The sequence below is a fragment of the Watersipora subatra genome, chromosome 9, assembly GCF_963576615.1.
Source record: "Watersipora subatra chromosome 9, tzWatSuba1.1, whole genome shotgun sequence".
NCBI lineage: Eukaryota > Metazoa > Bryozoa > Gymnolaemata > Cheilostomatida > Watersiporidae > Watersipora > Watersipora subatra.
The window spans coordinates 55,486,800-55,499,214 of record NC_088716.1 but is presented as its reverse complement, the minus strand read 5'-3'; the positions used below and the strand labels follow the sequence as shown (position 1 = coordinate 55,499,214).

At 34.3% G+C, this 12,415-nt stretch overlaps 1 protein-coding gene across 1 annotated transcript in view; it reads left to right on the top strand.

Moving 5' to 3' along the window:
- LOC137405244 (uncharacterized) overlaps nt 1-1,597 on the top strand; it is a 6,550-nt gene extending 4,953 nt beyond the window's left edge. The window contains exon 6 of the mRNA XM_068091474.1: nt 648-1,597. Within this exon, the coding sequence (XP_067947575.1) occupies nt 648-894 (247 nt within the window). The 3' untranslated portion in view covers nt 895-1,597. The remainder of the gene's footprint in view (nt 1-647) is intronic.
- The last annotated feature ends 10,818 nt before the right edge of the window (nt 1,598-12,415 follow it).

Sequence of the window (12,415 nt, the reverse complement as noted above, 5' to 3'; positions counted from 1 at the left end):
GTTTAGGGCATGAAGGTGTTAAGAGTATTCCACTTATTCTGACAAGTTTAACAAATTTGTGTAACTTTTTTCCAGTGCTATTCAGCCTTAGAATTTGTTTTACATATTATAGTTTGCAAAATAATGCATGAGACGTTAACAGAGGTATAAAATTCCTGTGCTATTGCCAATCCATATGAATGTTGAATCGTAATGCATAGAAGCGTCTCTTGCCATCTCACGAATTTCTAGCAAGACAAGTCTTTCATGCAATGATGTGCATCCAAAACTGTTATAGGATTCATGTGAACAGCTTGCAACGTGTTGCAAGTGTTTTTCTAATGAAGTACTTATCATTCACTCTTAGAACCGTCTTCATGGTTATAAGTCAGCACTCATTACTGACCCCTTACAAGTGACAGGTTCATCTCGGGTTATGTGACTGGTTCAATTGTATTGTACTTACTCCACACTAGGGCTTCAAAAATTATTGCAAAAATCTCACGATATGAGTAGTGTATTAGTGTAGTCTGTATGTGCATCTAGAACAAATGGAGGAGTTATCCTCCATTTAGGGGTAGGGAGTTATCCTTTCTGTTACCATTAAATTCTTTGTTTAAAATGACTAAAATTGTAATTATGTTCAAAGCAATTATTATCATTGACAGATACGTGTTCACTCACTACCTGACTTTCCTCGTTGCCCTCTACGGCATCCATGTCGCCAATTACGACCCTGCCATATCATATGAGAATTACGCTCTCGCTCTCATGTTCCTCACCTTCATTCTCACCATTGCAAAGCTCGTCATTCTCATTGTGCGAAGCGTGAAGGACCCAATTCACTACCCAACCCATTGCAAGAAGGTAATGTTTCAGCCGCTTGTCAACGAGCTGTTACCTGGTAAACTCTGAGTTGAAGGATACATTGCTTACGAGATGCTGCCACGGCATCGTTATTGTCTCTAGTTATTTGTCTTTGAATACTGCTATATCCAAGCTCTTCCCTCTGTCTATTTTGCATCTTTTCTACAATTACACCACTTCTCTAAATTTGAGTTACAGATTGTCTGATTCCTTTATTGCTGGTAAGCCATTTCCTGTTGTAGTATTTTCTTACCTGTTTATCTGTTCCAACAAGTGTTACTAAGTTCAATGTAGATTAACAGCTGTTGTTTATGTGACAAGATCTGTTACTTCTATATTCGCTCCTAACTGTAATTTGTATCTGGGTATATCAGATCTGAGTTTGCATGTGTACATCAGATCTGAGTTTGCATGTGTACATCAGATCTGAGTTTGCATGCATACATCAGATCTGAGTTCGCATGCGTACATCAGATTTGAGATTTGATCTGTCTAACCGATCATATGAGTTTGTATCAGTACAGTAGATCTGAGTTTGTATCTGTACAGATGATCTGAGTTGAGCTGGAAGTAGTATGTCTGATCACCAACTGTTACCCCTCGTCTTTTCTGAATTCTACTTTACAATAACATGATGATAAACATTTTTCCATATATTATTTTTCATAGGTCTGTTGGCAGAGTTGTCATATGCTTGTTATCTCCCCTATAATACACAAGATTATTTTAAATAAATGTTTTGCGAAAAACACTGTCTTGTGTCTGGCATAGTCGCTCCGTTATTCTCAATATGTTTAATTGGTGACAATCTTTCCTTTTTGTAGCACAACACTGGCGATTTGCTCTGCTTTGTATTGATTGTTATTGTGCATTAAACTCATGATATGTTTCTATGGTAATTAGATCGGCGGGATTTAAGAAGGCCGATGTTGACAAAGTGGTGCTCATTCTCTGAAACTATTTACTGGATAAGCAACTCAATTCTAATCAGGGGCGCATTTATTCTAGAGCAACTCACGTATGGCGCCTTACAGTGCATCGCGTTGCGCGTTCACAACTCGAGTTGTGAACGCGCAACGCGACTTTTCAAAAGTAAAGTGCAATATATTGGTATTACGGTAGCATAACCGTAGATCTGGTTATATTAACCATGGTACATCAAAAGGCACCCGTTAGCTAATAGAAATTAAACTATGTATGTACTGTAAATCTAGAACTAATAGCGAATTATTAGAATTATACTGTGCCGAGTTTGCAACTCGAGTTGTACAACTCGAGTTTGTAAATATAACTCGAGTTGTACAACTCGAGTTCATCAAAACCCAAGCCGAGTTCTTTCAACAGCAACTCGAGTTCAACAACTCGGCTTGAGAACATCTCATCATTTTATTTTCTCTAGCAATATTTTCTATATATGGAATTTATTTTGGTGCATCATTAAACGCCGTTGAAATAATTTCTATGTTCATTTTCTGTGTTCATTCAGTTTCTTGTCAGATTCTAGAGAGATGACTCTTTTTTCATTTGAAAAAGAAGTTGCCCGGCTGGCTGCGAATTTCTTTTTCCCAAACAGGTTTACATACGGCAGTAAAATTTTGGCTCATGATTGGCTTTAGTAATTGAGTTTTAGTAACCAAAACTTACATCATTACATTAGAAATCAATAGTTATAATTAGAAAGGAACACAAAATTCTAAATAACGTAGCAAAACTGATGTTATCATTCAAAAAGCGCTGTTAAAACGTAAGAGGCGCTCACTTAAAACTCATCAATTTAAGCCATTTTGAATAAAATTTTGGAATTTTGTGTTCCTCTCTAATTATAACTATTGACTTTCAATGTAATGATGTAGGTTTTGATTACTAAAACTTGATTACTAAAGCCAATCATGAGCCAAAATTTTACTGCCGTATGTAAACTTGTTTGGGAAAAAAAAATTCGCTGTTAGGTTCTCATATAGATTGTTTTTTAGTTTGTTTTTTACATTCTACAATTGTTTTTGTCTCTTTATATTTATAGAAATGAATATGCGCAAATCTCGCCAATTTATATAATTTAAATATGTATACATATTTAAATTATTATTATTAAATTTCTGTAAATGAGACACCCCAATTACTCACTTTGCTTTCTTTACGAACCCGTGTTAGTTTTGCGTAACACAACTCGAGTTCATCAAAAACCCAGGCCGAGTTGTACAACACGGCAACTCGAGTTGTGAACGCGCAACGCGAGGCACTGTAAGGCGCCATAACTCGCGCCTATCTGTCATGCTTATGTATGGGCAGTAGCCCCAGTCATTCATTGTTGTTGTAGTTATTTACCTGACCCTCTACTTGATAAAGTAAGAGAATTTTACAGTATGGGCAACGCATTATTACCGCATCATTTTCTTTTTCATAGTGAATTGATAAAGCTTTGTTTAATTTGGCAGCCATAATTTTTGCCATTAAAAAAGTTTTGTTTAGCCCACCGCGCTGCCTATCGATATGAGTATGGTAGGCCCTATGGTATCGCTATTGCAATAGCTCGAAAGTCTACATAGCATAAGAAGCAGTTTAATATCACTTATATTTTAGTTTTGTGTTTAGCAAACACATTTGAAGTCTTAAAAATACATATAGCGACAGGTGCTATCTAGGGCGACAAGCCGTAATGGAGAGCTAGCTTTACTGATGAGTAGTTGTGGTTCATGAGACTTTATTTAACCCAACTGGCTCAACGTGAAGTCTGCAATGCGAATTGCATGACATGTACATCAATATAAAACAGTTGCAATTATTAATAACAGTGTAAAATATACATATTGATTCAAATGTTTTAGAGGCAACTCAAATGTATAGAATTAGCCATAAATTGCGAAATAAACATAAAATGAGAAATAGACAGTGAATGTAACAAATTTTAATGCGTGTAAAAGTATAACAGTTTGCTAAAAATGAAATGCACAAATTAATAGGCAAAAAACTGACCTTGTTGCCTTCCGTGGCTTGTCTTGGTAAAATAGACTTGAAAATATTGTAGACTGAGAATTAAAGGAACAACTTTATAAACTTAAGAAACTTTATCACCAATAATGGTGAGCTTATTGAGCCATACTGCTCAGGACAAGACTGCTGCTCTACTGACCAGTTCTAGAGAAGACAGTTGACCAAGATGAACTGAGAATGCAAAAATGTTAGAAAAAATTAGTGCACATCCCGGAGCCTAAATTAGTCGTAGTCCCAGCCATAGAGTTATCTCCCCCTAGAGTGATAACTGTGCATTCAACAACACGAGCGTTTCCGGTGCCAACAAGGAGCGTTTAGGCCACGCCCCTTTTTTGTGCTAGTCAATCGTAGTGATCGACAGAACAATAGCGTCAGCCATGAGAATGATCATGAATTTCTAGTTAAGACAGTAATTATTGCTCATATTAAAGAAATGATGATTATAGTTTATTACTCTAATATATGCTTATTATTTAAAGCAATTCAATACCTACATGCATTGGAAAGGCACTGAATAGATGGTGTTAAGTAAGTGAGTTAATGCAATCAGTTACTCCAATGATATACAGCCCCCATACATGAGGGGCTGTATATCATTGGTTATTCATAGTCTCATAGATAAGATAGATAGTCATACTGGGGTTGTATTACATTGGTGTGATGGGAAGCTAATCGACTGCCATCAACTGAAAGTATTGACATTGTATGGTGATAGAGTGATTCATTGTCACCTCAGTTCACAAACAGCCCTTGCATGTAATATTAGATTTCAATACATATCAATCAAATACATAAACTAGCTTGAAGCAAAGATGTCCACTAGTTAGTGGACATCTTTGCTTGATGTAAGCAAGCAAAAAGTTTGAAAGTTAGAGTGGCAAATGTTGTTATATGTTAGATAAAAATAAATTATACTTAATTATACTAAATTATAATTATTTAAAAATAAAATAGACTTTTTATTACTTTATTTATTAAATAAAGTAATAAAAAAGTAGTTGTGAATTACTCTATTTATTAATTATTAAATTAAAATTAAATTAAATTATTATTAAATAAATTAATAAAAATTAGCTATGATTACAATAATTTTTCATTGTACATGTAATCATAGCTAAACAGATTGTATTTAGCATTACTTGCTAATTATTTTACATTTAAACACATTTGCAGTTTCATTTTTCTTAATTCATTTTAACAAAAAACTTCTTTCATGATATGAAGTTTAAAAGTTGCAGTTGTTTGAAAAAGCTTGAAAACATTTACCGTTGTTTTTATTTTCTCTCTTCTGTTCATTTATTTCAATTACACAAAACACTTTTCATAATATGTAGTTTGAAAGTTAAAGTGGTAAATGTTGTTATATGTTAAATAAAAATAAATTATACTTAATTCTACTAACTATAATTATATAAAAATAAAATAGACTTTGTTATTACCTTATTTATTAAATAATTTTTCATTGTAATCACAGCTAAACAGATTATATTTAGCCATTACTTGCTAATTATTTTACATTTAAACACATTTACAGTTTTATTTTTTTTCTTAATTTATTTCAACAAAACACTTCTTTCATGATATGAAATTTAAAAGTTGTAGTTGTTTGAAAAAGCTTGCAGACCTTTAGAGTTGTTTTCTTTTTCCTCTTAATTCATTTAAACTGCTTAAAAATATTTTCTCATGATATGAAGTTTAAAAGTTAGAATAGTAAATGTTATATAAAAATAAATGTTCTGTCCAAATACTTTTTTATTACTCGGGCAACACCGGGTAGTACAGCTCATAGTTGATGGCAGTTGATTAGCTTCCCATCACACCAATGTCATACAACCCCAGTATGACTATGTATGTTATCTATGAGTAACTGCTTGCATTACCTTCACTTTCACTCACTATCTATTCAGTGCCTTGGCAAGTCATGTAGGTATCAGGGATTACGTGTATGTCACAATTTCCATTTTCATAATTCATTTCCATATTATTTCCATTTCCATATTATTTCCATTTCCATAATTCATTTCCATGTTAATTCCATTTCCATAATTCATTTCCATATTATTTCCATTTCCATATTATATCCATTTCCATAATTCATTTCCATATTAATTCCATTTCCCTACTTCATTTCCATAGTATTTCCATTTCCATATTATATCCATTTCCATAATTCATTTCCATATTAATTCCATTTCCCTACTTCATGTCCATATTATTTCCATTTCCATAAAAGTTCCATAATTCATTTCCATATTAATTCCATTTCCATAATTCATTTCCATATTATTTCCATATTATTTTCATTTCCATAGCATTTCCATAATTCATTTCCATATTATTTCCATTTTCATACCATTTCCATACTTGTAAAATAAAATTTCTATATCCATTTCCCTAAAATTATGGAAATATTTATGTTTATGCAATGATATACAGCCCCCATTGGGCTGTATATCATTGGTTTATGGAAATGAAAAAGTAAACATTTCCATAATATGTTTAGCAATCCCTGGTAGGTATTGACTTGCTTTAAATAATAAGCATATATTAGAGTAATAAACTATAATCATCATTTCTTTAATATGAGCATTAATTACTATCTCAACTGGAAATTCATGATCCTTGTTTAACCCTTCTCATGGCTGATGTTATTGATCTAGTCAATCACTACGACTGACTAGCACAAAAAAGAGGCGTGGCCTAAATGCTCCTTGTTGGCACCGGAAACGCTCGTGTAGTTATCACTCTAGGGGGAGATAACTCTATGGTCCCAGCCATGCCAATCGCCAATGGAACGCGCTCCAACGCCCGCAGCAGCAGCTCTCAAGTATGGCGCCTTACAGTGCCTTACGTTGTGTGTTCACAACTCGAGTTGTGAACACGCAACGCGACTTTGTAAAAGTAAGGTGCAATATATTGGTATTACGGTAGCATAACCGTAGATCTGGTTATATTAACAATGGTACATCAATAGGCACCCGTTAGCTAATAGAAATTAAACTATGTATGTATGTACTGTAAAACTAGAGCTAATGGCGAATTATACTGTGCTGAGCTTGCAACTCGAGTTATATTTACCAACTCGAGTTTGTAAATATAACTCGAGTTGTACAACTCGAGTTACACAACTCGAGTTCATCAAAAATCCAGGCCGAGTTCTTTCAACTATGGCGCCTTACAATGCCTCGCGTTGCGCGTTCACAACTCGAGTTGCCGTGTTGTACAACTCGGCCTGGGTTTTTGATGAACTCGAGTTGTGTTACACAAAACTAACACGGGTTCGTAAAGAAAGCAAAGTGAGTAATTGGGGTGTCTCATTTACAGAAATTTAATAATAATAATTTAAATATGTATACATATTTAAATGATATATATTGGCGAGATTTGCGCATATTCATTTCTTTAAATATAAAGAGACAAAAACAATTGTAGAATGTAAAAAGCAAACTAAAAAACAATCTATATGAGAACCGAGCAGCGAAATTTTTTTTCCCAAACAGGTTTACATACAGCAGTAAAATTTTGGCTCATGATTGGCTTTAGTAATCGAGTTTTAGTAATCAAAACCTACATCATTACATTGAAAGTCAATAGTTATAATTAGAGAGGAACACAAAATTCTAAAATTTTATTCAAAATGGCTTAAATTGATGAGTTTTAAGTGAGCGCCTCTTACGTTTTAACAGCACTTTTTGAATGCTAACGTCAGTTTTGCTACGTTATTTAGAATTTTGTGTTCCTTTCTAATTATAACTATTGATTTCTAATGTAATGATGTAAGTTTTGGTTACTAAAACTCAATTACTAAAGCCAATCATGAGCCAAAATTTTACTGCCGTATGTAAACCTGTTTGGGAAAAAGAAATTCGCAGCCAGCCGGGCAACTTCTTTTTCAAATGAAAAAAGAGTCATCTCTCTAGAATCGGACAAGAAACTGAATGAATACCGAAAATGAACACAGAAATTATTTCAACGGCGTTTAATGATGCACCAAAATAAATTCCATATATAGAAAATATTGCTAGAGAAAATAAAATGATGAGATGTTCTCAAGCCGAGTTGTTGAACTCGAGTTGCTGTTGAAAGAACTCGGCTTGGGTTTTGATGAACTCGAGTTGTACAACTCGAGTTATATTTACAAACTCGAGTTGTACAACTCGAGTTGCAAACTCGGCACAGTATAATTCTAATAATTCGCCATTAGCTCTAGTTTTACAGTACATACATAGTTTAATTTCTATTAGCTAACGGGTGCCTTTTGATATACCATTGTTAATATAACCAGATCTACGGTTATGCTACCGTAATACCAATATATTGCACCTTACTTTTGAAAAGTCGCATTGCACGTTCACAACTCGAGTTGTGAACGCGCAACGCGAGGCACTGTAAGGCGCCATACTATAATCGTTAAACAATATTGTGCTATATTCGTGTTGTGTTACACTGCATTGTATAATACTAGGAGTTGTGTACCTCCGGTTTTTGTGTTAAAGGACGTCATGAAAATACAGACAGCTGCACTCGTTACAACGGCAATGGCTACTTCTTTATTATCAGTGTTCACGTGCAAAATAAATAATCTCCTACCATCTAACTAGTAACAACTACACAAATATAATAGTAGAGGCTAAGTACAGCCGCAAATAAATAGCTGTGGTTATCTCCCTTCAGTTTTAAAGTGTGTATCATCTGCAAGCATGAGGCTAATTAAATCTGTCGTTGGCTACTAAATATTATGTTTTGAGTGAACCATCAGAATGGCGTAAAGATTAAACATTGCCTAATTATGCATGTGCCTTAGCTTGATTTTTATTGCGAATAATGTCACATCGTTATTTTTTATTTCTTCTGAGAGTCTCATCAGGCAATCAATTTCACGTGAAAAATGTATTCGTTCAGCAACAAATGGCGTAACAACATGGAGAGTGCATTAATTTTTTTCCTATCTAAAACTGCCCCCCCCCCTTCGTGGTACCCCAATAAAATGCATAACAGACTGTCAGTGTATGCCAAGAGCATCAGAAACATCTTCATACGGCACACAATCAATGTTGCCCAACAGCCTTCCCTATTCCTTAACCGCGTTTCTTTCCTTCTCCCCGCCTTCCCCTCATCCAACCACTTTCTCTCTCACCAAGCATTCCTTGTAATAAAAGTCATGCTGTACATGTAATAGTTGGCATTATAATTAAGTACTTGCACAATTTAAGTGCTGCTATAAGTTGGTTATTGGAAACTCACAAGGGCGTCACTTTAATCAAGAAGATGAAAGGTTTGTTTTCAACGTGAAAGATACAAATTACGCTGAGTCTCTCAATGTAGTTCTCAGTTTGTAAATATTTGTAGAAAATGTTTACAAATATTTTGTTATAATAGCAAGATAAAGTAATTTAATGCATGATAGCATATCTCGCTGGAACAGTAGTACTGTAATATGGTAACACACACGGTTACCATTGACAGAGCCACACTAGCCGTGACAGTATCACACTCATGTAATCATTCACTTGTGTATAGAAGTCAATCCGGCACCAAGTATATCCAGTGTTTGCGATGAAGGAAGGCATTATCCATGTTTTAAATATTGAAGTGTGAAACTGGTAAACATTCTCCTGTGCATTTTACAAGCTGTTCACGCTCACTAAGTATTGGCATACATTAACTTTCAGTCAGATGATGAATAAAATTGTGAGGCAAAGCAAGTTGTAAACAATATCGTTTCAGCCTTTTCATACTTAAAATGTTTGCTGCTATGACAACTCATTTAGCTGTACTACGCAGGTAATTAAAGAATTCTGCGTTCTTGTGCACTTTCATCCTGCTATTCCTAATTTTGGACTAAACAGCATAGCATTTGGTTGAGCTTGATAAATTTTATAGTACTGTATAGCTGTCTAATTGTGGGTTGGTGTATAAGACACAATTCTAATAGTTCCCAGTCTATTATCTATACAAATATCTACATTCCTATTATTACAACACGTTTTGATTGAGGTTTCCTTAGAGTATGCTAAAAATAGAATAGATTAAATTCAAGTACATTGCATATCATTAAGTGCTAAAGCCTGCCTTGGAAATCTAGTTTTACCACATTCGGTTCTACACATACGGTTTTTTTAACTGTGAGTCATTTTCACAAATGTCTTCAGTGCCTAGAACATTTTTTGACTAAATCCTTTAGTAAGTGAGAAAATATTTCATGTTAGCATCATTCATGACCTTCCCTGCAAATGCCTGATGTCTCCAGCCAGTCAGGCGATAAGTACACACCATTGCATGATTAGCTGTCAAGAAGAAGAATCTAATTGCACCAAACATAACCCTAATGGCTGTATTTGGAACTACAGTAGTTCTAATGAATTCAGGTGTTTGTCGGGAGAGCTACATAGTAATATTTAAAAGTATTTTAGTGTAGGACATTTGTAGTATTAATAAGCTCAAAGAAGTTGAAAACAGCTTGTAAATTTTCTCATTTTGGAAAAAAATACTTAGCTTTCACTAACAATGATGTAACGAATAAATCTAAAGATACAGTCTTGTCTAGTAAACCACCAAAACCTTAGAATATATTTACATTTAATAGCTATATATGTACCCTCCATCAACACGGTTGGAGCAGTTTCAATCCTTTTGTTACTGAGCACACAATACTGTGTCTGAGCAAGGTTCAATGTGAAACATTTAGTATTAGATGAGTCTGAAACTGCTGAGAGATGTGTAGTTGCTTTAGTCATCAATTCTGAGATTTTGAATGACAAATAATTGTGTTATCTGCAAAAGCAAAACAATTACATGTAGTAGATCTGTGCTATAGATCGCTAAAAGTAATAATGAAAAGCGGTGACCTGGTGATGGAAAGAACATTGCCATGCACCACTTTTGATGCATCTCATCCTAAAAACTGCATAACTTATTGCAAAGCATCGAAACCTATCGGTTAGATATAAACACAAGTCAACTGAAGGCTATCCCAAACTTCAGTACAGTGATCCCACTGTATTCGCACTTCATCTTTCGCTGCTTGGCAGATTTCTTTTACAGTGGATTTTCCTTTGAATCCTGGCTGGCTCAAGGGCTTTACTGTTGTCTAGAAGTAAAATATTAATGCCGTACTTTATTGTTTTTTCATTTGTCAACAGTTTTCGTTTCTGTACATTTTGCCAAATTTACTGATAAAGGGACCTCTGGACATACCAAAGAAGCCGAGGAAGATGATTACAATCGCAGATAAAGTTACACTGTATTAAAATTACTGTTTTTTAAACAAATTTTGGTCTAGGGAACGAGTTTTAGTTTTTGGTTTTCTTCTATAGTACAGTATTGCAATGTAAAATAAAAATAAAGCTGACTACTTCACAGATTTCACCTATCATGGGTACTTTTTGGAATGCAACTCCAGTGATAAATGAGGATCACTGTATTATAATTTTGACAAGAGGAGATAACAATTGACAGGATCACATAGTTTCCTTACATCAAGACTTAGCATGGATAAATTGAGTTTATTTTTTCATTAATCTCGAAGAGCAATAAAAAATTCTTCACATTAATGGTTTTTACAATAGCAAACTTTCCATTACTAACTAACTCTTTTTCTTTTTAAAATGTTGACAGCTAATAATTCATAAATGATTCAAACAACTTTGAGATATTAGAAAAATATTGTTTTACAATTTGCTGGGTCAGCGTGCTCTCCCTTCTCGCAAATGAGTGTTATTAATGCAATTTTCAAGAAGTCCGGAAACACAGTTAGTCTGAAGCTCTCCAGTGATTTTATAAAAAAGCCTACAGATGGATAGCCTGAGAGAGTCTAAATTTGACCTGTAGGTTGGTCAATCTGCATCCAATAATAAAGTCAGTAATAAATTTTGTTGATATCTCATTGTAACACAGACTACTAAAATAGACTATTTTATTGACTAACAACTAGGGAGATGGTCCTCGAGGCATGGTCGATTGTAGTTGTCCACTCTTGTATATTATTAGCAGTTTAAACAGTAAATGTTACAAACCAACGTGTCTTTAGTTTTCTGTAATAATATAACTTCTCTAATATCATGTTACTACTCTCAATTATAGCCAACCTGTCCCGCATAACACCACAATTGAAGGTTATAATGTCAGCATGAAAGTATGGTGCAGGAGACTAGTCTAGACAATGAAGGGCCAGATGACATGTTGGTTGACAGCATTAGGCAAGTGCTTGGGTGTAGTACAGGATTATTTGCATTATTCCTCCTTTGCCATTTCTCCTTATGCATCTGTGGTTAGTGTCAGATATTTAATTGAATGTTTGAATACCATCCATCGCTTATTGAAACCGCTCCTAGAACTAAAATATTTAAACATAAATTTTAGTCTTTGTTTAGCTCATGTGGTGATTAATTAGTCACCTTCTCTGATGTTAGAGATAAATAACTTCTCTATCGGTGGCCTCCTTTACAAGAAGCATGTTTGAAGGACTTATTCATTTGAGGTCAAGGTTGTTGTGTAGTCTACAGGGCAAAATGCTTATCGTGGTATATTATACTGCTTAAATGTCTATTTTATCATTCCTTAAAAAGTATGCGACAAA